We start from the raw sequence: 27875 nt of genomic DNA, 5'->3' as shown, positions 1-27875 counted from the left end.
GGAAAGGGAGGATCTCTGTTGATCAGGCAGTTCGAGCCAAGGGCCAGACTACCCACCGCATTAGCTCTTTAACTGTGCCTTCAAGTGAACTGAGTTTTTTTTAGAGGGTGCTGCTATGGTCCAGATCCTGGAGGACACCTGCAGTTTGCATAGGAAAAATGCTCCCACTGAAGCTAAGGTGAGTTGGTAGTAGAGCTGGTAGTAGAATCACTATATACTGGGGATGCTCAAGTGAGCAAACATATATTATTGCCCTCCACTAGTCGGGCAGGAGGACGTTATTTTTTTTAACAAAGGCACCCAGGCAGATCCTGTGCTATTATCTGCTCTCTTGATTGTAATACTTCATATTTTTTTAACCAGGATTAGTATTCTTTCTTTAAAAAATAGAAAAAGCACTGCCGCTTATTCTGCCTAGGAAATTAGTTGAAAGGTCTACCACTGGTTGGACTCTAGGCAAATCATCTTATTTCTGGCATAACAGTATATTTTTAAATTTTATTTATTTATTTATTAAAAATACTTGTATACAGCAATTTCATAAAAAATATCAAAGTGGTTTACAATATACACAATAGAAACTAGCTACAAATTTAAAACAGATCACCAGCCTAACTATTATAGAAAATGCTGCTTCTTAATTGTCTGCATAAGCTTAGCGGCAAAGAAGAGTTTTCAGCAAACATTTTAGGGTCAAAAGAGAAGATGCCGGCTGAATCTGTATTGGAAGAGCCTTCCACAGGACTGGGCCAATGGCACTGAAGGCTCAGCTTTGTGTTGATGTCAAATCAGCCTCGACCCACTCGAGAGACTGTCAGGCTTCGGTGAGCAACACAGCCAGTTCCAGAATAGACAATGCAAGAGTTAAAGTGTTTAATTGAAGGGAACGCCCAAGGTCAGTGTGCAGCTGCAGCAGATCAGAGGCTCAGCTATAACAGGCTTGGGTAAGCACACAATGGTGTGGGGGGTAATTAGAATGTGGTGTTGTTGGAGAGAGACGGAGCACGGTGTAATAAACTATTGGAACAGTAAAGTTTCATCTTCCAGAAGCCTTGGCTGTCAGTCTGTTATTTCATTCAGCAGCTGGCAAAACAAGACAAGTTAACAAGCTACTGGACAATTGGTTGCTCTGGTCTGCTGGCGTGGCGCAACAGAGACAACCAGCGACAGTCCTGCAGATGATCTCAGTGATGGAACTGGGGTATGAGGGTTCAGACTTACTTCTGCTCTGAATAAATATGCATAGTATTGTAGACTGAGAGAGACAAGCTTGTTAGCAAGGCAGCAGTTCTACTTAGTACAACTTTGGGCTGCTGTCTGTCCAGACAGCTGAAGTCCCTGGTAAGTGCTGCAAGGACTGGGACCCCCTACCTGGCCCTTGCTCCAGAGAGAGGCTGCAGTTAATCTCACAGCCTCTTGCAACAGCTACTGGCTGGGCCAGGAGGCATACAATGTTGGGCTGTTGACTAATAGGCATCACTACCTCTAGTTGTTTTCCATGAAGACTACAAGTCTGGGACAGGAAAGGCCTTATCTGCTTTGCAGCCTGAGAGCCAAGGTTGGACAGGTTGCTATGGAAATGGGAGATAACTGCTGGGAAAGACATAGCTGCCTGTTTTGTTAGTTGCTTTCTCTTCTCCTGCGTGCTGAGAGTTCTGTGTCATGTCTTTGAAGTGAGAGCATCTCTCCCTAAAGGGGGGAGAACTCTGTATGTATTTACTCTTAAGCCTTTGGGCCATAATGTCTTAATAAAGACTCTTAACTTGATCTAATGCTCATGAGGAGTTTCTTGCTCAACTTAACTCCAAAGTAATGTATGCTGTTTCACGCAAGAACCGCCACCGTCAACATACAAGTCCAGCTGCCCTTGGGCGGCGGGTCTGCCGCTGGTGGGGTTGCCACCGAAGGGGCAACACCAAAGGGAGCTGCCTCTTGGGGAGTCTCTTAGGGAGTCCCAAGGGCGAGGGCGCTACCCCCTTCTATTTTTCTTCTGTTTTTTTAAATGTGTTTTCTGTTAAACCAGTCTAGAGGAGACTGGTGGTGGGGAGGGCGTGTGGTGCATATGTAGTTCCTGCACAGGGTGGGAGCCTGTGCAGTGAAGTGAATGGTAGGAGAAAGCTTGGTATCAATTACACCTTATATGTAGGCTGCAACCCTACCTCCCTGTTCAACAGCTCCTACTCGTGGTGCATGCCCTGGTCACCTCTCGATTGGACTACTGTAATGCGCTTTACGTGGGGTTACCCTTGAAAACGACCCGGAAATTACAACTTGTACAGAATGCAGCGGCGCGCTTACTTACCAACAGCCACCGCCGAGACCACATTACGCCAGTATTATTTGATCTACACTGGCTGCCGGTTGTTTTCCGGGCCCGATTCAAGGTGTTGGTATTAACCTTTAAAACCCTGTACGGTTTCGGCCCAGCTTACCTGAAAAAGCGCCTCCACCGCCACCAATTATGCCGCCCAACTAGATCAGCCACTCAGGGCCTTCTCGCAATCCCGCCAACCAAAACAGCTAGGTTGGTGGGTACTAGGGAGAGAGCCTTTTCTGTGGTGGCCCCCACTCTCTGGAACTCCCTCCCATGTGACCTTCGACATGCCCCTTCCCTAGAGGTATTCCGCAAGGCCCTGAAGACGTGGCTTTTCCAACAGGCCTTTGAGGTCCTTGGGAAGGGTAAATCTTCATGATTTTACCATCTATCATATGCTGCTAATATAAGTGCTTTATATGTATTGATGACTGTCCAGTATTTTTATCTGTTATTAACATGACTGCATTTGATATTGTTGTATTGTTGTATTTTATCTCATTTTAATGTACGTCGCCTAGAGTGGCTATTTGCCAGATAGGCGACAAACAAATTAAATATTATTATTATTATTATTGTCAGATGCCTTCAGAGTGAGAGTCTGTCACTGGCAGAAGGCTGGCCCTCCCTGGGTGTGAGACAGGAGGGGAGTAGATGGGCCCTGTGTGAAAAAGTTTGAATGGGTGTGACTGTTCCCAATCCTTGCAGAGACCTACTGGAATAATTCGCTCTAGCAGGCTTTGTTGGTGGGCTCGAGTTGAGCCCATATTAGGTGTTTAGGAGGAGTCTTAGTACAGAGGAACATGGGTGATGCCACCCCAATTTCAGTGATTACAGGCAGAGGGAAATATAGCCATGGGGATGTGGTGAATTACCATAGAAGGTGAAGGTAACACTATCTGCGCCTTGTTCCTTGCTGCCACTCCTCTCATGGATGGGTTCCTCGTTGCTCATCTGCTGTGCCCACTGGCCTGTGTGTGTTGTTGTTTAATGCCAGATCTGTATATAATAAGACCACTCTCATCCATGACTTGATTGTGGATGAAGGTGCTGATTTGGTGTGTATTACTGAGACCTGGGTGGGTGAGCTTGGAGGAGTTGATCTGACCCAACTTTGCCCACCTGGATACTCACTGCAGCACCAGCAGAGGCTGCAGGGACGGGGGCGAGGAGTTGGTGTGGTCTACAGAACTTCCATCTCTGTCACCAGGAAACCACTCTGTCTTGGAGCTGGCTGTGAGGGCCTGCACCTGGTGTTGGGCCAAGGAGACAGTAAACTAGGGGTGCTGCTGGCAGCTTCTCTGACCTAGCTGGTGGAGGTCATCTTGGCTGTGGCGTTGGAGGAGCCCAGAACAATGTCCATGCTGAGGGTGCCTCTAGTGTTCCGGCTCGGGACTTCATGACCTCCATGATGATCATGGGGCTATCTCAAGTTGTTATTGGCCCAACACATAGGGCAGGGCACACCCTTGACTTGGTTTTTGCTCCAGATGGAGGAAGGGGTGGTCTGGAGATGGGGATGGTGGTGGATGTCACCCCACTGTCATGGTCAGATCACTTCCTGGTGAAGTTTAGACTTATGGCTCCAATCCTTCCCTGCAGGGGTGGTGGACAGATTAAGATGGTCCGCCCCGGGAGCCTAATGGAATCCACTGGATTCCCAGCAGATAGAGCAGGTGACACTGTTGAAGCCCTTGTCACGCTGTGGAACAGCAAGGTTCATCAGGCTCTCGACATGGTTGCCCCCAAGCGCCCTCTCCAGCACTGTGGAGCCCAGTCTGCACCTTGGTACACCAGTGAGCTAAGGGCAATGAAACAGGCTGGACGACAGCTAGAGGGCAAGTGGTGAAAGACGTGCTGTGAGGCTGATCGGGCACGAATCAAACATCATAACCTTGCCTACTGTGTGGCAGTGAGCGCGGCAAAGAAGGCCCACTTCTCTGCCTCCAGCACATCCTCAAGTAGCCGTCCAGTGGCACTTTTCCATGTTGTCAGGGGTCTATTGACATCAACGCCAGGAAATGGAGTCTTAGACCCTTCAGAGGCCCACTGTGATTTGTTTGCAAGGCACTTTGCTGGTAAAGTTGCTTGCCTCCATAGCAGTCTTGATGCCCCATCCACATCTACTAGTCCCCAATGAGGTGTTCAGTGCAACGTCTGCTGCAGCTTCTTGGGAATGGTTTCAGTTGATGCGGGCTGATGATGTCGACATGGTGCTTACGATGATGCGGCCAGCAACATGTCCTCTCGATCCTTGCCCTTCTTGGCTCATTAAAGTTTACCAAGGGGGTCTTACTGAGTGGATCCAGGGTGTGGTCAACACATCATTGCGGGAGGGAGTGGTTCCAGCCGCCTTGAAAGAGGCGGTGATCCGACCACTCCTGAAAAAGCCCACCCTGGACCCATTGGTTTGTGGCAACTACCGACCGGTTGCAAATACCCCCTTCTTACAGAAGGTGATTGAGAGAGTTGTGGCGCAGCAACTGCAAGCACTCTTGGATGAAACAGATTATCTTGACCCATCCCAGTCTGGGTTCAGGCCTGGTTATGGGACTGAATTGGACTTGGTCACCCTGATGGAGGACCTTTATCGGGAGAAGGACAGGGGGAGTGTGACCCTGTTATTCTTACTTGATCTCTCAGCGGCTTTTGATACCATTGACCATGGTATCCTTCTGGGCTGACTTGGTGAGATGGGTATTGGAGGAACTGTTTTACAGTGGTTCCGATCCCATTTCCAGGGTCACTCTCAGAGAATAGCATTGGGTGACTGCCTTTCGGCCCCCTGGCAGCTGTGCTGTGAGGTGCCACAGTCTTGTCCCCCAAGCAGTCATCAGGAGATTTGGGGCGAGGTGTCAGCAGTATGCTGATGATACCCAGCTCTATTTCTCCGTAACATCTGAATCGGCAGAGGCTGTGCAAGCCCTGGACCGCTGCCTGGACTCGGTGGTGGGCTGGACAAGGGCCAATAAACTGAGACTGAATCCTAGCAAGACGGAGGTGCTGTGGGTTGGTGGTTCCAGCGGAGGCGGGTCTCCGGACTGATATTAATTAGGGTGGGTGGCCTGTTGACTGGCAATTAGGGATAGAGACATGTGCAAGTCAGGGAGGGAGGTGGGGGGCCAAGCTATTGAAAGATTGGGCGGCAGGCGCTGGAAGGGTGCTGCTAGCAGACCATGCCAGAATAGGGGAACAGGGGATAGATGCATTATACCCATCCCCTGTTCCGGGTCGGCCCAGAACCAGACAAAAACTGGGGGACGCAAGGTTCCTACCGACCTTCGACTGTTACTGTGTAATGCCAGGTCTGTGGTACAAAAAACTTCGCTCATCCATGATATGATCTTGGATGAGCGGGCAGACCTGGCATGTATTACGGAGACTTGGTTGGACGAGCCCTCTGCTCCCATTCTTGAGGCCATGTGTCCACCAGGTTTCCATTGCGCACAGCAGCTGAGGGTGGGAAGGCGGGGAGGGGGAGTAGCAGTCATCTATCGAGAGTCCTTGGTTTTTGCCATACTCCCTCTCCATAGGACTCAATTTGTTGATTGTATGTACTGGAGGTTGGGCCCGAAGGGCAGTTTAGGGATCCTGCTAGTGTACCGCCCACCCTGCTGCACGGCAGACTCCCTGGCCGAGGTGCTGGAGGCGGTCTCGGCTGTATGGGTGTTGTCCCCAGAATTGTTAGTGCTGGGTGACTTCAACGTGCATGCCGAGACCACTCTCACTGGAGCCCCTCGGGATTTCCTGGAAACCATGGCTTCCTGGGAACTGCACCTTAGTAATAATGGGCCCACCCATGTAGCCGGTCATGCTCTCGACCTTGTGTTTGTCCTGGAAGAGGAGAGCAGTGCTCTGAAGTTGGGAGTGGCTTCTTCGACTCCTATGTCATAGTCAGACCACTACCTGGTAAACATGGACTTCTCAATGCCGCGCCCCCTCCGTAGGGGCGAAGGACCTATTAAAATGGTCCGCCCCAGGCGCCTGATGGATCCGAATGGATTCCTTTTTTTTTTAAATTAATTTTTATTCAAAGTTTCAAAAAACAAAACAAAACAAAGGGAAAACAAATTAATAACTAATATAATAAAATATTGACTTCCGATTTGTCGCAGATCAGCTATAAGTATATAGTATATAACAAACCTGTCCCTTAATATATTACAAAATCACTTTCCTCCAGTAGTTATCTTAATTAATCATCTAATCTCATTAATATCATATCATTTTTTTTGTTCTATCCGCAAAAAGTCAAAGAGAGGTTCTGCGCCTTGAGAAATATATCCATCAGTTTTTCTCCAGATATACATGTCAATTGATCCATCCCTACCAAGTCAGCTAAGTCCAGTAATTTTAATAGCCATTCTTCGATTTATCAGTATTAATTCCATCATCCATCTGCCATCCTTGCACACATGTTAATTTTGCTGTCATAATCATATAATAAGAGTTTCCTTCATCACAAATATTTCCTTGCAATCAATTCTGAATGTATTACTGAAATGTTGTTGTAAGGTCATGTCTCTGTTCCTCTTCTTTACGAAATGCACCAACATATCTCTTGAGAATTTTTCCATTGTCACATATCTAAAATTAATTCTGTAAATGTTCTCTATTTCAAGTTCCATCAAATTGTTCCAGTCCAGAAATTTTATCAAGACAGTAATAACTTTATCTCTGATATCTTCACCAGTTTCTTCACGAACAGCACTAAATTCCAAACAGTAATCTTTGTCTCTAATATCCATCACGGCCATAAAGTCCAAATCTTTTTCCAATTCCACATTTGATATATCTGTTCCAATCTCCAGAATTTGCTCCTTCCCTTTAATTTCTTTTTCATCTTCTATTGTTTGTCCAATTATCTCTTTGGTCTCATCTGCTTCTTTTCTCATATAATCCTTTATTTCTTTCAGCTCCTGTTTCACTTTGCCAAACTCAGTTGCAATCTCTTGTCTACTCTGTCTCAGTTCTTGTTTCGTTATCTTAATCTCATCCATTATCTTCTGAAACATATCCAGGGTCTCTACCACTTCTTTGATTGTCATTCTTAAAGCTGAAGAAAAAACCCTTCAAATTTCCAATATAGCTGAATGGATTCCTAACTGCGCTAGGGGAATTGGAACCTGCTGAAGGTCGCCCGGTCGAAACCCTGGTGAAGGAGTGGAATGATGAGATCACCAGGGCATTAGACTGGGTGGCTCTGAAACGTCCTCTCCCCCTCAGTTAGCACCGTGGTATACACCACGGCTGCGTACTCTGAGACAGGAGGTGAGACGACTAGAGCGCCGGTGGCGGAAATCCCGCTCCGAAGATGTCCAGACACAGGTTAGAGCAGCAGTAGCTGCCTACCAAGTGGCAATAAAGGCAGGAAAGAAGGCTTTCTTTGCTGCCTCTATTGCGTCTGCGGAGTGCTGTCCCAGGAGGCTGTTCCAGGTGGTCCGAAGCCTGGTCGGTCCACTTGCTCAGGAACCCTTGAAACAGTCAAGGGCCTCCTGTGACCTATTGGCAAAGCACTTTGCCGATAAAATCGAACACTTACGGAGGTCGATCCCGTGCGCCGTGGACACAGTAAGTGAACCAGAGTTGGCCAGTTGCATACCGGTAAGTTGGGATCGGTTTCGGCTTCTCCCTTCTGAGGATGTGGACAAGGTGCTTTCGTCTGTGAAGCCTACCACATGCCTAACTGACCCTTGCCCATCGTGGCTCCTTGTGAGCTGCAGAGAGAAACTGGGTATGGGGATTAAAGCGGTGGTAAACGCATCCTTGCAAGAGGGTGTGATGCCATTAGCTTTCAAGGAGGCAATTGTAAAGCCCATTTTAAAGAAGCCCTCCTTGGATCCCCAAGTTTTTAATAACTTTCACCCAATTTCGAACCTACCACTCTTGGGCAAGGTCATTGAGCGAGTGGTGGCCAACCAGTTGACAGCACACTTGGATGAAACGGATTACTTGGATCCATACCAATCGGGTTTCAGGACTGGTCACGGAACTGAAACAGCCTTGGTCGCTCTGGTAGATGATATGAGGAGGGCATTAGATAGGGGAGAATTCACCTTTCTTGTCCTCCTCGATCTCTCAGCGGCTTTTGATACTGTCAACCACAGTATCCTTTTATATCGCCTGGAGGGATTGGGAATTGGAGGAACTGTATTACGGTGGTTCCGTTCCTTTCTCTCCGATAGGTACCAACAGGTAGCACCGGGGGAGGAGGTTTCAGACCCTTGGCCTCTCAATTGTGGTGTGCCACAGGGTTCTATCCTCTCTCCCATGCTATTTAATATTTACATGAAGCTGCTGGGGACAATCATTAGGAGATTTGGGCTGCAGTGTCACCAATATGCGGATGACACTCAGCTCTATCTCTCATTTAAATCTTCACCAGAGTTGGCTGTGGAGACCTTGTCCAAGTGCCTGGAATCCGTGAGTGGATGGATGGGAAGGAACAAGCTGAAGTTGAACCCCGATAAGACCGAGGTGCTACTCGTGGGGGACAAGAGAAGGTTGGGAGATGTTGACCTGAAATTCAATGGGACGAGTTTACCCCTGAAGGATCAGGTCCACAGCCTTGGGGTTGTACTTGATTCCAGGCTGTCCATGGAGGCTCAAATTTCGGCAGTGAGCCGGGCAGCCTGGTATCAACTACACCTCATACAAAGACTGCAACCCTACCTTCCTGTTCACCAGCTCCCACTAGTGGTACACGCCCTGGTCACCTCTCGATTGGATTACTGTAATGCGCTCTATGTGGGGTTACCCTTGAAAACGGTCCGGAAATTACAACTTATACAAAACGCGGCGGCTCGACTACTTACGAATAGTCACCGCCGGGATCACATCACGCCAGTGTTGTTCGATCTACACTGGCTTCCAGTTGCTTTCTGGGCCCAATTCAAGGTGTTGGTATTAACCTTTAAATCCCTAAATGGTCTCAGCCCAGTTTATCTAAAGGAGCGCCTTCAACGCCACCAATTATGCCGCCCGACATGATCAGCCACACAGGGCCTTCTCTCAATCCTGCCAACAAAAACAGCTAGATTGGCGGGAACTAGAGAGAAGGCATTCTTAGTGGCGGCCCCCATTTTATGGAACTCCCTCCCACAAGATCTACGGCACGCCTCTGCCCTAAATGTATTCCGTAAAGCCATAAAGACCTGGCTCTTTCAACAGGCCTTTGGGATTTCCGGGGAGGGTTAACCATTGTGACTGAAATGCCTCTAACCCTGTATTGATATTGTTCTTGCTGCTGTATTGTTTTTGCATTCCATTATTGTATTATTGTATTCTGTTTTAATTGTTACATGTACGTCGCCTAGAGTGGCCAATGGCCAGATAGGCGACACATAAATTAAATTTTATTATTATTATTATTATTATTATTCCCAAGTTTGGATAATTGGTCAGTTGCCTGCTTTAGATGGGGTCATACTCCTTCTGAAAGAGCAGGTCCGTAGCCTGGGGGTGCTCCTGGATCCATCTTTGTCACTTGAGGCCCAGGTGACCTCAATGGCTAGGAGTGCCTTTTATCAGCTTCAGCTGGTGAGACAGCTGCAGCCATTTCTGGACCGGGATAGCCTGACCACTGTTGTCCATGCACTGGTAACCTCCAGGCTGGATTACTGTAATGCGCTCTATGTGGGGCTGCCCTTGAGGATGGTCCGGAAGCTGCAGCTCGTGCAAAATGCGACAGCGAGACTGCTCACTGGAGCAGGATATCGCCAACATGTCACCCCGCTGCTGAAAGAATTGCACTGGCTGCCCATTTGCTACTGGGCCAAGTTCAAGGTTCTAGTTTTGGTGTACAAAGCCCTATACAGCTCGGGACCAGGATACCTGAAATACCGTCTTATCCCTTATATACCCAGTCGATCATTGAGCTCTGCAGGTGAGGGCCTCCTGCAGATACCATCTGATCAGGAGGTCCATTCTGCACAATATAGGAAACGGACCTTTAGTGTTGCAGCACCTACCCTGTGGAACTCCCTCCCTTTGAATATTAGGCAGGCGCCATCTCTGTCATCTTTTCACCACCTTTTGAAAACTTTCCTCTTTCAACAAGCCTTTTAGGTTGAGACCTATCCCAGTCTGCGTCTGTGTTAGAATTGCTTAATAAGTTTTTTAATAATGCTTTTAACCCTTTTTTAAAGTTGTTTTTTAAAAATGTTTTCAACGCTGTTTTGTTTTAATGTATTTTAAGGTCTTTTTATGATGTTTTAAAGTGTTTTTAGCGCTTTGTTTGCCGTCCTGGGCTCCTGCTGGGAGGAAGGGCGGGATACAAATTAAATAATAAATAAATAATAAATAAATAGTCAACAATAATCATGGGGGCTGCCAACTTGGCACCCATGGAAGCCTTCATTGGCACTCCCTGACACATCCCAGACTTTTTTTAAAGCAAATCTCTAACCTTCCTAGAAAAAATGATATGAAGCAAAATATGCAGATACGCTTCCAGTGATTTCTGTTAAATAAGCCAACCTGGCTGCTCCCACCTGTCAGTGTTATTAGCCTATAGTGAAGTCAAACATGTATTTGATAAGGGAGTATTTTGGACACCAGGCAATAGGAATCCCTATGGTCCTAAAGAGGTTCTGATTTACATACTCTGTATGTGTGTGTGTGCGTGTATTTTTCTTAGCAATCACCAGGATGCTTCTTTCCTGTGGTGGGTCTGTGTGAGGTCAGGAAGTTATTTTCTGCAGATACTACAACACAGTAAGGGGGGTGGATGCTGGAGAACTGTCCTGCTGCCAAAAAGGTCAATGTGAAAAGTTTGCAAAGAGGTTTAAGCATGTCTCCTGCTGTGTAGGACCTAAACGGCAGGGCACTCATTAGGAGTTCACTATACGGTTGCCTTACACTGTGTAGTTAACTTACATATGTCTAGTCAGAAGTAATTCTATTTGTGTTTTTAAATGGGGCTTATTCCCACGTAAGTGGATATTGGATGGCACCTTCGGCTTTGGTTCAGGTTAACATTGGGGAAACACAGGGCTGCCTTTAATAACTGTATGCCAAGCAGAAATTCAGCAGGTTAAGCCTTTTCTATCTGAACAAGGTAGTTCATGACAGATGCTCTTGGAGGTCTTTGATTCATAGGATCGCCGTAAGTTGTAGTTGACTTGAAGGCACATAACAACAAAAAGCCTTTTCTAATATAGGAATACATTTATGGGAAAAGCTTCACCATGATTATACTTGCTGATTTTGTGTGATGTCATGCCCCCCCCATTACAACCATTTTGTGACTGCGACCCCTAAATTCATTCAAAATGTGCCCACTGGTCCATGAAAGGCTGGTGATCCCTGAATTACAAGGTTATGATCATCAACAGCCCAGTGCTGCCTGGTTGGCATTGATCTGTGACAGGAACTTCCCAGGACAGAATATCCCCCCTGGTGCGAGTGTGTCTGTCACCCTGAAGATTAACATTCAAGAGGAATTTTAAAACATCCTTGTTTATCTGGACATTTGATGGCTGAAAGATACTGTCCCAGATACTGTCACTTGAAATTATTAGCTGCAAGGATATGTGACTTTTTAAAAGATTATCTTAATATTTTAATTGTTTTTAAGTGTTCTATTTTTATTTTTTTTTTAAAAACTGTATTGTTTTACCACTTCAGTGTTTGCCATCCTGGGCTCCTTTGGGAGAAAAGGTGGGTAAGAAATTTGATAAATCACTAATCACAAAGCAACACTCCTTAAGTCACAGGTGATCTTTTTCCAAAGATGCCAAACCAAGTAAGTGTTACCCCTAGGATAGGGATGGGGAGCCTGTGGCCCTCCAGATTTTACTGGACTACAGTTCCCAGCATCCCTGAATGTTGGCCATGCAGGCTGAGTCTGATGGGAGTTGGAGTCCAACGACACCAGGAGGACCGCAGACATTCCTATCTTTTAAATCTTCTTTTGAAACATAACTGCTACGAGTAAAGCACCAACACACATTAGAAGTGACCTGAACCAGCGAAGGGCAACACACAGAAAGGCAATCTATTCTGCTGATTCCTCCTCTACAGGGTTTGTTGTTTTTGCAAGTTTTGCTCCTCCCCTTCATCTCTTGTCTTCCTGTTTTTGTTCTCAATTAGTTAATAACGGCTCCCTGGGTACAAGCCGCATGGCTGCTTCAGCATTCATGACTTTAGTGCATTGTAATAATAAACCTTGAAAAAAAAAAAGAAATGGACTGCCTTCAGGTCAATTCTGACTTTTGGTGATCCTATGAATATGGTTTTCATGGTAAGCGGTATTCAGAGGTGGTTTTACCATTGTCTTCCTCTGAGGTTGGGTGGCCCAAGGTCACCCAGTGAGTTTCATGTCTGTGTAGGGATTCACACCCTGGTCTCCCAGGTTGTGGTCCAACACCTTAACCCAGCCTTTCCCAACCAGTGTGCCTCCAGATGTTGTTGGACCACAATTCCCATCTTTCCTGACCATTGGCAATGCTGGCTGAGGCTGATGGGAGTTGTGGTTCAACAACATCTGGAGGCACACTGGTTGGGAAAGGCTGCCTTAACCACTACACCACACAAGCTCTCATAATAAACCTTGTTTCTTAAATTACTAGTCTTAACATATCAGTTTTTTCTGCAGTCCACTGAATATTTACCACACAAAAACCCTAACAGAAGGCACAGCTGGTTTTCAGATTACTGTAGCCTTTTTGTTGCATTTGTCTTCCCATACCTAACAGGGGTGGGGGAGAGCTCCTTTAATCCAGCAATATTGCCCTCTCTCTGTGTTTATGAGCGGGGGTCATTTTCGCTTTACAGCGGGGGTCCGGAATGTACCCCGCTGTATGAGTGAGGCCCTACTGTACCAGGAGAGGCACAGTGGGCTCCTAACCCGCCTGCTCAAACAGTTTGTAACCTGATTCTGCCCCCACTCAAAAAGCGGAGCTCTTGTGATATGCACTTTGTCGCCAGGCAGGCCCCAACCCTGTTTGGTTAGAAGCAAGCGAGTTCGTCTGCAGCTCCGTCTCCCCAATGAATGGAGCATTTGAGGCCTACAGAATAGTTGTGTAAAAAAGGCCCGAGTGACTTTGGCTTGTTTGGAAGCTAAACTGCAACAAAAGGCGAAAGCGGAAATAAGAAGAGTTCGGGTAAGCGTGGGAGATATTAAAAAGGAAGGGTGGGAAGGGGGGCATGTTGGTGTTTGCAGAGAAAGGCCGTTGAGTAGAAATTGCAAATAAATAAAGATCAGGGGCTTGGGAATAAAGGTGACCATTTCCGCTTCACCAAACACAGAGATTTGCATGAAAATTTACATGTACACTAGCATGCTATTTTGTGGCATTTTGGTTGGCTTAATAAAGGTAGTGCCCTAATAGGGATTATGGATTATTTTAAAAAGCATTTTGTGTGATTCTTTTGTATATGCGGTTTGCACGTTTCCGGCTTCTCCAGGTTTTTGTTGCTGCTTTGCAAAACTCTTGACTCACCGAGAGGGATGGAAACACCCCGCCCAGTTCTACGCAAAGGGGGAGAAATGCAAGTAATCCTTTAGCACAACTTCAGGCAGACAAGATGGCAGAGGAGAGCCCAGTCCAGAATCTCTGCGATGAAACGACGTGCTCCATCTGCCTCGAGTATTTCAAAGATCCAGTGATCATAGATTGTGGGCATATTTTCTGCCAAGCCTGCATCACCCAGTACTGGGGGAAATCGGACAGAGATGCTTCCTGCCCTCAGTGCCGAGAACCTTGTCAGGAAAAGAAATTCCAGCCAATCCGGCAACTGGCAAGTATTGTAGAAATAGCCAAGAAATTAAGCCTTGAGATGGCCAAAGGGGCAGAGGCACTGGGAAGAGTGTGCGAGAGACACCAGGAACCTCTGAAACTCTTCTGCGAAGAAGATCAGGCCCCCATCTGTGTGGTGTGTGACAAATCCAAGGAGCACAGGCAGCACAAGGTGATTCCAACGGAGGAGGCTTTTGAAGAGTACATGGTAAGAAACGCTGGTGGGCTAGGATGGGGGATGGAAATGCATGAGCATCTGGCTGCTTGACCTCAAAGAGAATCAGCTCTACAGTCGTCTCAAGCGATGCTCACTCATGCCAGGGGTGGGGAATGTTTTTCAGCCTGAGAGCCACATTCTCTTCTGGGCAGCCTTCCAGGGATCACGTGCCATTGGTGGGAGAGGCCAGAGGCAAAAGTGGGCAGAGTAACATGTGACTCTTATCTTTGTCCAATAGGCTGCTTTACACACACACTCATGCACACCTCTCCCATTTTTGTGCACGTGGAGCCTTGAACAGATGCTGCTTTTATATTTCATGTGTGTGTATCTGCAGCTAAAATTAACCCAAATACCTTTTTCCAGGGTAAAATTCTGAGTCATTTGGAGCTTCTGAACAAACGGAGAGTGAAAATGTTGTCTTCTAAACTGAGTGGGGAGACTGAATGCCAGAAGCTGCTGGTAGGTGCACCTATAGAGCTCCATGTCCCTTCAGTAGGGTTATCCTTACAGAGTGAGGCCAGAGTTTTGTGGTGGAGCCTCTGCTTCACTGGCATAACATCCCAGGTTTAATCCTTGGCAAGAGCAAGGACTTTGGGTGACTGAGTTGAGAAAGGCCTCTGCTTGAAACCTTGAAGAGCCACCGCCAATGAGATGAGACAAGGATGGGCCAACATTTAGCAGAAGAGGCTCAAATTGGGAATGTGGCTGTCATCTGATCTTTCTGCCATTAGACAGAGTGAAGTGACCATTTCAGACAACGGATGTTGGAGGTTAAGGGGGTGGCAGTGAGTGAGTAGCAGCAAAATACTGGAGGACAGACCCACACTTCCTGCCGTACTCTCCCTAAGCTAGCCTGCTGTCCTCAGGTGTGGTAGTGCCAGTGCCAGTGTTGAAGAAAATGCCAACTGCCATCCTACTCTGCTTCTGTACATGAAATTAGGGGGCATCTATATGTCTTTGACCGGTCCGGACGCTTGCATTACAGGGGCAGACAGAAATGGAGAGGCAGAAAATTGTGGCTGACTTTAAGCAACTGCACCAATTTTTGGAAGAACAAGAGCGCCTCCTGCTGGCTCAGCTGAAAGATCTGGATGATGTGATTAAAAACTGTAGGGACCAATATATTGCCGAACTCTCTGAGGAAATATCCTCTGTTGGTAACCTTATCACGGACATGGAGGACAAGCAGAAGCAGCCAGTGAACGAATTCTTGCAGGTGAGTATTGGCCCAGTGAAACAGTCCAAGCTGCCCCCTAGGGAAGGGTTGTACCCCCAGCCACTCTCTTTATTGGTTTATATAATAAGTGCACTGGTCACAATATTTGGTTGGGACTTAATGCGCCTAAATTAGTCATGTTCATTAATTTCAATGGGTCTGCTCTGAGTAAAACTTAGTCGAATACCACCCTTTAATTCAGTGCTTTGTAAAACAGTTTGATATTTTATTTTATTTATTGAGATTAATGTGACTGCATTTGATATTATTGTATTTTATCCCATTTTAATGTACGTCGCCTAGAGTGGCTATCTGCCAGATAGGCGACACACAAATTAAATATTGTTATTATTATTATTATTATTTAGCTCAGGCATCAACTTCATTGTCTCCCTGCCCTTGCAACTGGAAAATCAATAAATGGCTTTAACTTTTTTGCATTATAACAGAAGCAAATTAAATTTGCAGGCCTAGTTTCCCCTCCAATGTGGATAAAGTCTGCCAAATTACAAGCAAACTGGTCCAGGGGACTTTTGTGCTGGTGTTGGCAACGATACCAGCAGAGCTGGCCATTTGAGTTCTCCCACTACCACACTCAAATACATCCTTATTGTTGCATGCATAGCAGCAGGAACAGGTTCCCATCTGCTCTGAGGCTGGCAGCACCAGTGGTGGGAGCAAGCAGCAAAGCATAACGTGGGATCACTGAACTGGCAGCGGATTGCCGTTGTGCCATCTGCCTGCATTGCAAGAAGCAGCTGAGCAGAGGGAAGTTTCCAGGGCAGTACAGCACCAGTGGTGTTAGAATGCATCTGCACAGACACAACCAGTCCCTCTTGCTCAGGCAACAGCCAGTGTCGGAGAAGGCAGGCAGGGCAATAGGAGTGTAGGGCAGAGCAAGAATTCTCCTTTCAGTCTCAGGCTCTTCCCCCCCCCCCCAAGAAGCAGAAGAATGTTCAGAACTATGGGGGATTCAGGAACGGGGAAATATGGGTCCGTGAGATAACACCAGTCCAGATCACCAACTGTACTGGTGAGATACAAAATGAAGTGTAAAGTAATAAACTGCAGGAGGGGACTCAGTTGTTCAAAGAAACTTTGGCAGAAGTAGTGAGACTATGCTAATGTTCCTTCAAACTGTATCTTGTTGGTCTTTCCATATGCCTGCCAGTGCCAACTCCTCTGCCTACCACCAGCTACACAAAGTACCTGAAGCCAGCCTAATCCTTAAAAATACTTTGCTGTGAGCAGTTCCATCGAGGGCACTTTTGTTCATCCTTGGGTCCCCAGATGTTGTTGGACTAAAATTCCCATCATCCTTGGCCATTGGCTGAGCTGGCTGGGGTTGATGGGAGTTGTTATCTGACAACATTTGAGGACCCAAGGTTGAAGAATACTGGCCTAGTGCATCTCGGGAGGAAAGAGAATCATCCCTTTTATTTCACTTTGCTCTAAAATAAACTTTAAAGATTCCTAGTGCACATGTACATGCGCGCACACACATGTATAAAACTTGTACCTATTTGTCTGTACTTTGGCAGGTTTCATACCCAGGACACAATTCTTATGACTGCTATTTTCAAACGGATTGCCCACAAAACACTAGGCAAGGTTAAATTATTCCTATTTTTCCCACCTCAAAATTAGAAACTCTGCCCTTCTGGGAGAACCAATGCAGCTATAATTCATGCCCTCAGAAGAGGCAACCACAGCTGCAAATTTCATCCAAATTTATAGATGTTTCCTTTTTTAAAAAAAATTAAAGGTGCCCAGCATAAAAACAGCTGGATGGATTTGCCTCTAATTTTGCAGACTTATTTCACTCTGGAGAGGCTTCTAGGTCTACAAATTTCATTTCTGTCAAAAGGCAAAAAGTTACAGTCCCTTTTTTTTACCCCCTGTAAATAGGGTTGGGTAGGTGGAAAGAGAACTTCATTTTTCTTGAAACTGATCCAGATCTGGACCCCGAGTTGAATCAGACAGACTTCACAGTGCTTCAAGATGGGACAGCCAGCTTTACAAAGTAGTGTATCTGAATCCAAACCAAATCTTTAGGCCAGTGGCACACTCTTAGTTGGTAGACCTATGCCATTTTACACTAGCTGGAGAATGTAGCTAGAGTATGTCCTCTCTATGACCAATGAGGTGTCTGGTGTATGAGAGGAGACTAGCGCATGGGACTGAACCTCTCTTGTTTTATTCTCTTCCATCTAGGATATGAGAGACATCCTGCAAAGGTATGTGGCTTTGTTGTTCTGCAAACAGTAGGCTGTATATTAATTTCTTGCCTTTCTGAAGTAGAGGAAAATTTAGTTTTGTTGGCATGTTTAAGTGAATCAATGTTGTTTGCAGTTTCCAGACTAACACATAGATCAGAATGCAGTTATCAATAGGATTGCACACTTTTCCAAATTTTGCAATGCAGTTTCATTTTAAAAAAATCATAAAATGCATATTTTATAAGGAAATTATGGACAAAAATATGTGCACAGGAAATGCATAGGACAGTATACAACATATGTAGTTCAGGGGAGAAATGTATTAAAATGCATATTTTAGGCAAAAGTGCATACAATTACATTTAAACATGTAGCTTAAGAAGACCTGTGTAAACGGGGCAAAATATACATATGTTTGAATGCATATGAGACTGACATGAACCATAAATAGAATATTCAGTCCATCTCTGTTCCGAGGCCATGCAAGAAATTTACAGGGCCTTTTCAGATGGAGGAAGATATTCCTTCCTCTCCTGTATACTTGTCTCAGAGCTATGTCCATTTTGTCCAAACAGGTGTTGAGTATAATTATTCAGCGTCCTGAAAATGACAGCTTCTATAATGTTTTAGGCATTTCTGACCTAGCTATTATTTTCAGTGTGATATGCTGCACAAAGTCTACCTCCTTGTAGTAGTGTGATGTAGTGATTAGAGCATTGGACTAGGACCTTGGATATGTGGGTTCAAATTCCCATTCAGCCATGAAGCACACTGGGTGACCTTGGGCCAATCATCATCCCACAGCCTAACCTACCTCACAGGGCTGTTATGGGGATAAAATGAAAAGGAGGGGGACCCTGTCTACCAACTTGAATTCTTTGGGGAAAAGGTGGGAGATAATGTATCTATAAATTGCAAATATATAGATAGAAACTTGCTCCGTATACTTCTCCTTTTCTTCTTAAACTTTACCCATTTATAAAAAATATTTGTAATGGCCATTGGGCAGGCAATGCATCAGTTCCTTCTCTGCAGTAGTTGAACTATTTGCATGCTTCCCACTGTACCTATTTTTCTCCTTCATCTCTTTTGCTAAATTAACAGACTTTAGAATGGACAGACTGATAGCAAATAAATCTCACTTCCTTCTTCCTAGGTGTAATGAATATAAAGTTGTGGACTCAATACGTTGTCCTCCAGGATTAAAGGAGCGAATTATGAAACTCCATGAAACGCATCTTTTTTTGGAGACTGCCATGAAGGAATTCAAAGGTAACAAAGAGTCAGTGTGTGTGAATTGTTAGAAGTGGATTTAGAAATACAGCTGAACTAGCTGACTTGTTGCCATCCACTCACTCATAATGCTTAGGATTGCCAGGGTGCAACATGGAAAATAATCCTTTACTTCTAAATGCATTGAGAAATCAAGTGATGCAGAAGCTGCCACTATTTCTCTCCTGGTCATTGGAAAGTAAGAGCCCTGCAGAATCAGGCTAAAAGGTCATGTACTCCAGCATCCAGTTGCTAACCCAGGGGTGGGAACTGGATCTGGCAGATGGATCCACTGGGGGTGGGAGGGGCTCAGTTCTCATTTAAAGCAGAATCTATCAAATCCACACTTTCCAAAATACTTTGAGAACCGAAATGCTGCCATCCTTCAAATTTGCACTTACCCAATGTTGCATATCTTAGGGTGAAATGTGCATAAAAATATCAGTGAAAATAATACAAAAATGCATTATATTGGGAAAATTGTTCACAAAAATGTGTAATTAGTCAAAACTGCATCCAAAAATGTGTATTGTATGAGAAATTCACACTGAAATGCTGTAGAATTCTCATGAGGATTTTTTAAAGAGCAAAATGCTGCAGAAATGTGGAAAACTGAATTTGTGATTGGAAAAATGAGGAACGGAGAGAACCAAATCTGGCTGCTTTTTCTATCTCCAAGTTAACTATTGCCATTAATTTGTTCCTTGTATCCCCTTTTCCCCTCAGGTGTTGTGCTCTCTGGACCTCAAAAAAAGAAAGGTACATCTCTAAGTTTGGGGGTTGTTGCTTTTGTTTACTTATGAGATTAGGAGGGGCAGGGTTCAGTATTGGCTTTGTACTGAAAACATTAGTTTGTTTTTTTATGGCCTTGATACCCTCCCTTTACCCTAAAAAGGTTCTCTGAGCAGTTTAGAAAACTCAGTTCTGACACATGAGGAAAAAGGGAGGGAGGGAGGAGGGGAAAGCCAGCCCCAGTTCTTAAAGTTACAGCCAGGGCAGAGGCTGTCTTGTCCTTGCTAAAGAGCGCTCCTTCCCCTGAAAGACTCTTCCCCTCCCAGATCAGATCCAGGAGCAGACCTGCTGGCAACCTCCAGGCGAGGAGGAGACGGCAGCCCCTGCTCTGTGCTTCTTGCCTCAGAGAGCTGACTTGATGGGAGCTGGAATCCTCACAGGAGGGGGCTAGATGGAGTTACTCTGTTTCCTTTCCAGGGTTGTCTCCAACTAAATCTTACTCAGAGTAGACCCACTGAAATTAATGAGCCTAAAATAGTCATGTCTATTTGCTTCAATGGGTCTGTTCTGAGTAGGACTAACGTTGGCTGTTGTTATGTGCCTTCAAATCAGTCATGACCTATGGCGACCCCATGAATCAGCAACCTCCAATAGCATCTGTGGTAAAACACTGGAGTAGAAAAAGAGGAAGGCCAAACAAGAGATGGATTGATTCCATAAAGGAAGCCACAGACCTGAACTTACAAGATCTGAACAGGGTGGTTCATGACAGATGCTCTTGGAGATCACAGTTTCGTAGGGTTGCCATAAGTCGTAATCAACTTGAAGGCACATAAGAACAACAACAAGCTTCCAGTGTGCTAGTCAAATTTCAGCATTTTGTCCCTTCTACTTCTTTCTCAGTTCACAACACAACTTACAGGCTTGTGTTTTAAGTCAACATCGCAAGATATAAATAAGCATGAGAGAACCTTTAAGCTTGAAGACTGAAACCCCCCCCCAACTCATCACAAGGTGCTTATGAAATCCACCTCCTATGACTATTTTAAATAAATCTGACCCAAATCCGTTCATCCTAGGATTTGGCCAGTTATTTTTAGTTAACACGTTAAATTCAGCTTTCCATTCCACTGGCTCTTTGTGAAGTTTTACCTCAGCTAAAGTAAAGTTCAGCTTTACAGACAATAATGCTGGGAAAAACAGAACGGAGTAGAAAAAGAGGAAGGCCAAACCAGAGATGGGTTGATTCCATAAAGGAAGCCACAGACCTGAACTTACAAGCTCTGAACAGGGTGGTTCACGACAGATGCTCTTGGAGGTCCACACTAAATAACATGGAGGCAATAGAGGTAAAAAAAAATCAACTAAAATTTAAGAGGCTTGACAAAATAAAAAGTTTGCCTGACACCAAAGAGACATAAAGATAGAAGTCACAGAAGCTTCCATGGGGACAGGGTTCCCGAGATAGAATGCAGTTCTCCATCTAACCTCAAACAATGAGCACTAAGAGAAGGGCCTCTGATAGCAGTCTTACTGCATGGACAGGTATATGGAAGACAGTGGCCTTTCAGGTACCAAGCCATGTCACAGACCTTTAAAATGGTCAGCACCAGCACTTTAAATTGGACTTAAGAGGTGGAGGGGCAACTGATGTTGTTTCAAAACTGACTGAGACTAATGTTGCTGTAATTTTTATTTTAGAAATTGTTTTTAACAATCTCTGAAATTACAGATGCAAATATAATTAATCTAATAATATAAACATAAGAAACTGCTTCATCCTTGATGGCATAATTACAGGAACAGATGTATTCAGACTTACTACTGCTGAATATTGCCATCTAATACTAATCCAATATATAAAAATATCTGCCAGAGTAACTTATTCATGGGGTACCACGTTTGACAGTATCCTGCACCAAAATAAGCATTGGGCTAGGAAAGATTCTATTCCATCTCAAAAGGTTATTCTCCAAAGGAAATTGGAGTTTTAGGAATAGACATTACTAAACAACTTGAGGGAAGGGGAAGGCATTCTCTTGAAGGTGTGTGGAAGTATATAATTTGGGATGGCCCAAAGCGTATTCCTCATTTTCTCCATATTTTGGCTGCTAGTACCATAGATATGGAAACTTCACAATGTCTTGCACCTAAGAAAACCACTGAGCCAGACATGATTTAATGCCATTTCGTAGAGGGGAGTCTCCTGCATGTGCGATTTTGGAATGGCCCAAGCATACTGTGGGTGCTGGAGGCACTCTGTCTCTGATGTAAGGGGCTGTGTACAGTATGTATGCATATAGAGCAAATGTGTGAGTTTTGATTGGTGAACATTATTGTGGATTTCAAAGGGGAAAGTCCTCCACTCAAGGGGGGTTACTATATGGAGTAGACCAAAGCTTATCTGGGGATTGAATGAGTTCACTGCATACGTTTCTGTTGCAAGGAACTGATAGCTGACAGGATGAATTGCTGGAGATTTTAAAAAGAGATACATGAAATATCCATACTGATAACTGATTGTCACGTTATTCCACATCAAAAAGCTTCATAGCAAGGGTCTCCAACCCTTATGGGCCCAGAGGCACATTTAGAGAAACTGCATTAGACACCATACAATGCCATTTTCCCAGAAGAAAATCAGTAACAGGCAAAGCAACTACATGCACTCCAAAACAAAACGGAGATTACAGCCAATCCTCCCCCAAAAGCTCATTTTTTAAAGGTATATGCAGGCCTTGGCAGGCACTTCACGGGGAGTTGAGGGTGCTACCAGATTAGGGACTGCAGCTTTGAAAAGTATCAGCTGGTGGATGGCTGGAGCTGATCACCAGTGGTCGGAGGCGGAGCATGTTTTTTTTAAAACTGTGCAGATGCCACACTTTGTGCAAGCAGCAGCTTGGTAAGTGCACAGGACCAGAAAGAACTGTGCAAGTGGGGGGGGGCTGCAGGACGAGCGGAGGGGGCTGCAGGATGAGTGGGGGATGGCAGCGTAAATGGGCTGGAAATGGTAACACACACACATCGTCACTCACCTCCATTCTGCTACTGCTGCCTTCTACCCCTTTATCCTTGCTGGTCTGGCTCTCGACTTCCTCCCTCGTGCCTCCTAACACAGAGCACGAGGGAAGGAAGAGAGACGCTGCGCAGAAGCCCAGTTTGAGGCACATGTCTTTTGTGCACCAGTCTGAGGATCATAGAATCATAGAAAAGTAGAGTTGGAAGGGGCCTATAAGGCCATCAAGTCCAACCCCCTGCCCAGTGCAGGAATCCAAATCAAATCAGTCTGCTCTGTGATGCCTCATTCATCCATGCAAGTCATCGCTAGTCCTGGGCATGCAAATCCAGTAATGTAGTGGCAAATTCAGAAGTGCCAGGGTCCCTTGATGATAGTCACAGCCACACGCCCTCCCCCTATTTTTCTTTTGCTGCTGGGTTGAGAATGTGATGCTTGCTAATGCCTTCTCCCACAACAACAAACATCCCTGGGACCCAATCAGCATGACAGGTGAGTGTTAGCCACTGAAGAGAGTCCTCTCAGTAGCTCACTCACCTCCTTTCACTCTGATTGGTTCCAATCAGCAGCAAAGGTCAAGGAGGCATGATAGAAGGTTCTTCTCAGTGGCTAAGACATTCCCCTTTCATGTTGATTGGCTCACGGGCTGCTGGAGACATAGGGACCCTGCTGAGACCATGCTCCCAAAAAAGCAAAGGGTCTAAGACCCCTCAAGACCCTGGACAACTACACCCCTGAGCATGCAACAAAGAGGTTATGGCATTTTAAGCTGTAATCAAACCACATTAAGTGATCTTGAACATGCAACACACACACACCCAGAAATACCCCAGAGTGCACAGGTAATTAGAAAATAAGAGTTTTTGTATGCTGTCTGGCCAAGATTCTCAAAAAGTGGGGCTAGCCTGGAAATTATTGCACACAAAGCTGCTCACCTAATATTTTAGAGTTTTGGACACAACAGATCAACTTTTGTTTCATTCTGTTCCCTAGTACAGTAGGGAAATTTAACTCATTCTTCCAGCATCCAAAGTACTAAATATATTGCAATTCCACTGCAAAACAAAAGTTTTTTTTAGGTGAGAAGGTTTAATGGGAATTGAAGATTTCGGCAGCAACTCTCCAAAAATTAAATTTCCATTATGCACGCATTTGTACAGAGCATGCAATCCTACGCACACTTACCAGGGAGTAAGCGCCATTCAACCCAGTGGGACATACTGTTGAGAATGGCACTGTTAAGCCTCCAAAGCAAGTTACTTTCCTGAAAGCCCTTTGGGGCTGTTAAATACCTCAAGGTGATGGTGGGTAAACGGAAGAAGCCAGGTGCTCCAGCCCCAGCTCCTTCGTTCCTCAAGCCAATGAGGGTCTGCCCCAGTCCTCAACTCAGTCCAGGGAAGGAGGAGCACCACCTCCACCACCTGGGCGATTCCCTTTGTTAAGTGGCCCATCGCAGGAGCTGTTCCCCGCCCCCCCCGCCTCGCAAGAAGAGGCAGGAGAAAGAGGAAGCACTCTTCCCGGCGAAGGCTCAAACTTGGCAGCCCTGCCGGAGCTCGGCAAGGGCGAAACGCACCTGGATGCGGAGCCCCTGGCCACCTTGCCTGGCACAGCCCACGTCCCCGACCGGGAAGCTCAGCGGGGCGAGGCTGGCGTCCGTCTGGAGACTCACCAGCTGTCTCCTCCTCCTGCTGCTGCAAACCAGCCGGGATGGCTTTTTCTCCGCGTGCGCCTCGCTTCTGCGCCTGGCACCGCTTCCTCGCACGTCTCTGCCGAGCTGCCGAGACTTCCCCTGCTCCCCCCTCAGTAACGTCAAATGTAACGCAGGAAGCGTTGCCTTCCTGCTAAAAAGTAGGGAAATTGCTAGTCGTTCTATTACTAGCAAATTGTAATAAAGTTACCTTCTTACGCAAAAAAGAAGTGAATTACAAGTAAGGCGTTATTTTTAACGAGTTACTTCCAAGCTCTGGTCTAGACTCCTGACAGCATTGCTCTCAGCTTCTTCAACGCTCTCAAACCCCTTTACCACGTTAAGGTGTGCATCCTATAGGGGAGTTTTATTGGCTACCACCCCAATATCCTTGCTGGATGTATAGTTATGTTTGGTGCTAAACTAAATTATTGTGTATTTTTCTCGCCTCTCTAACTGACACGGCAAGCCTGTTCAATCCTGAAACCTGCAGTTGAATGAGAGCCTGAGAATTCCCTGTTGGAGGGCCTTAGCTCATTTGCAAAATGGTTAAGGAGAATGAATCTAATTAGTAAAAATTCAGAAGTCTGTCCAAGGTGGTGTGTATGTATAGCTTCAGCAGGGTACGGTTTGTTTTTTCCCCAAAACATGGGAAAGCTTTTGAATGACAAGCATAAAGAACTTTAAAATCCTTTCCCTCTGTAGATGTGCACATAGAAACATGGACACAGAGTCTCAAACAGAGAATCTCTGAAGGCTAATGATGGGAAACCAGCTCCAACATGTGGAGTTTCCCTCGACATAAGAAGCTGTTTACAGGGGCAAATTTCTGCAACACGGTTATCAGATAGTTTCGCTCACTGCCTGATAGATTTAAAGCCTCACAATTTAAATTGTAGCAGACTGACCACAGTAAATTTATATAAATTGGCCCCAGGGAAGGGCATCTAATGTGAGACTGTCCCTGTTTCCGTTGTGTTACTTATTCCCACCCCTCCTCACTCTAATCCCATAATTGTTGAACCTACCCTGACTGACTAACCACTCCCCACACTCCCTGTTACCTTTTCCAGCTCTAAGCCCTCTCCAACTGCCAAACTGCCACACACTCAAATATAAACATTCAGGCCCCAGTCACTCAGCTAATTGCCAACCAGCACACTCCTCACGCATTCCCCCTCCCAACACTTATCACTTACCTTACACCTGCTAATATAAACCCTTACCATAAATATTATAATACATAACCATGAAGCATTATAATAGACGTATGGAACATCACATTGCCACTATTGAAGTTTCTTTCGGAGCTGCCTCCTTCATCTTTTCCTTTCTTTTGCAGATGAAGAAATGAATATTCCCACACTACTCCTATCATAGAATGTCAGCGCAATAGACCAACCAATATATCAAGACTCGTATTCTAGCCGGAATCCCTGTCAATTGAGTTGCTGGTCCTGTGTTAAGGGATTTGAGAGAATAACCTCAGGGACCTATTCCTGGATAGTGGATGTGGGGAATGAAGATTTCTGGGCTGTGGGGGTGGCCTAGGATTCTTTAAGGGGGTACACTCTTGCCAGTTTGAGCCCTGAGACTGGGATCTGGGCTGTGGGCAAGACTGGTGCTGGTTTTGGTTTTGGCATGTACTGCTGGATTGAAATGCCCCTGACGCCATTGCCCTGGTCCAGATATGCAGCCCCTGAGTTGATGCACCAGCCCAAGAGGATCCGTGTGTCTGTGAACTATGAAGAAAGATCAGTGACCTTTGATGATCCTGACTCCAATTACAGCATCTTCACCTTCACTAACGCTTCGTTCTCTGGAGAAAGAATCTGCTCCTGGCTCAGTATGGGGATGAGATGAGGTTGTCCTTTGGTGCAGACTAGAATGTGACATGGGGAAGACCTGTTGGATTGTGCTGAATCATATAAAGCAAGGGTGGGTGGGTGGGTGGGTAAGTTTAAATTATAGCACAGGTGGGCAGGAGGAAGGAATTGAACCCTTTCCCTGCTCAGATTTCCTCCCATGCCCCAGTGAGGGTTGTTTATACAGCCCCATTAGGAGAAAAAGTCTGGCAAAAGTATAGTTGAAGGGATAAACTTTATGTGTGTTGAGGAAAGGGTTCAGCACATTGATCCCCACCCTTTGTACAGGTAACGGCCTCATTCTGACATGCAGTGTCATTGCTGTCACATCTGCTTTGATCCTGCAAGCTTTCCTTGCCAGATAATGTTATGTTGTGTGAGGCGAAAGCCAAGAAAATCACCATACAGTCACAGACTTCTCTTTCCCCTTCATACAGGTTGTCTTTATTTGGGCAGTGAATGGATGTTACATCTGAGGACAGAATTTGATACTGTATTCTTAGCTATGACTTTCTCTGCAACAGCCACAAGTTCCTGGCTCTTCTCACAGCCTCAGTAATCTTCTGAGTTTCTCCCCTCTTGGCCCGAGCCTTTAAAAACTACTTTTGGACTACTTAGAAGATGGTTGGCTCCATTTTAGTATTGTTCACCTGCTCCTGTTTGGCTAATGGGAGGGGGAAGAGAGGGCGGAGACCCTCCACATGGTGGTGTTCATGCTTTTTAGAAGAAAAATGTGTGCTTTTGAAGGTCACTTTTATTCTGAAGAAAAGGCAGCAGTGAAGCCCCAGTCCAGAATATGCTGTATTTGGGTCATAGTCTCCTGTTGGGGTTTTATTGAGAGAAAATGCTCTGCTTTTTAAAAACCATTTCTCCCCAAAGATGTTGCTGACTGCAAACAACAGTCATGGGAAGTCATGGGGTGGAGGTGAGGATTTTCAACAAGGAATTGGCATGAGGCCGCGATCCAGAGTGGCTGCATGTTGCAGATCAGAATCGCATAGCTGCATTTTATTCACAATAGAAATACACAAAATAGAAGCACAGTTAAAGAGGAATAGTCCACAAATACACACTGCACAAAGAGAGCCATGATATGGGGGGCATTTAAGTGCATCCCCATTATTGGGACAACTGGATTCTCTACTCAGATAAGTTTTCTGACCTGATTTACATAAGTTAGTGAGAATCTTCATTTTTTTTCATACTTACAAGTTCAGCTGATGCATAAATCCATTATAGCTGGCCTTTTATACGTTTGCAGTGGTACTACCTTACTCACTGTTGGGAGGAATAGAAAGATGCCCACGTTTTGATTTTAGTCCTTTATATTCATGGAAAGAGAGTGATACTGATTTTAAATTCATTGTTTCTGTGTTTCATTGATACTTAATGGCATTTCCTGAGTTCCATCTGAGAAGGTCCTTTCTAAAGAAGGAAAAATCTGTTATTTAGGAGTCATTCCTTGTGTTTTGTTACAATTTTGTATTAATAATAAAGACATTATAGTCAAAGAAATAACACAAAATTCAAACATTAAAAAAGGTGAATGTTTTATCCCTGGAAAACAAAGGAATTGTTCCGTTTGTAACACAC

At 45.3% G+C, this 27875-nt stretch overlaps 1 protein-coding gene across 5 annotated transcripts; it reads left to right on the top strand.

Annotated features, from left to right (window-relative positions):
• The first annotated feature begins 77 nt into the window (after positions 1-77).
• LOC133380989 (zinc finger protein RFP-like) lies at positions 78-27875 on the top strand. 5 transcript variants are annotated; one of them, XM_061619303.1, is made up of 9 exons: positions 972-1201; positions 13248-13419; positions 13724-14263; positions 14639-14734; positions 15261-15491; positions 17706-17728; positions 18867-18982; positions 19709-19741; positions 25760-27875. In XM_061619303.1, exons 3-9 carry the CDS (start codon positions 13844-13846, stop codon positions 25795-25797), a joined length of 957 nt encoding a protein of 318 aa, XP_061475287.1. In that variant the 5' UTR covers positions 972-1201; positions 13248-13419; positions 13724-13843; the 3' UTR covers positions 25798-27875. The 5 variants fall into 5 exon arrangements, with proteins under 5 accessions (XP_061475292.1, XP_061475291.1, XP_061475287.1 ...); XM_061619305.1 differs by having other exon boundaries at positions 13244-13419; XM_061619308.1 differs by lacking the exons at positions 972-1201; positions 13248-13419 and adding an exon at positions 78-178.

Source organism: Rhineura floridana, chromosome 3 (genome assembly GCF_030035675.1).
Source record: "Rhineura floridana isolate rRhiFlo1 chromosome 3, rRhiFlo1.hap2, whole genome shotgun sequence".
Classification (NCBI taxonomy): Eukaryota; Metazoa; Chordata; class Lepidosauria; order Squamata; family Rhineuridae; genus Rhineura; species Rhineura floridana.
This window is presented reverse-complemented; position numbering and strand designations above follow the sequence as displayed.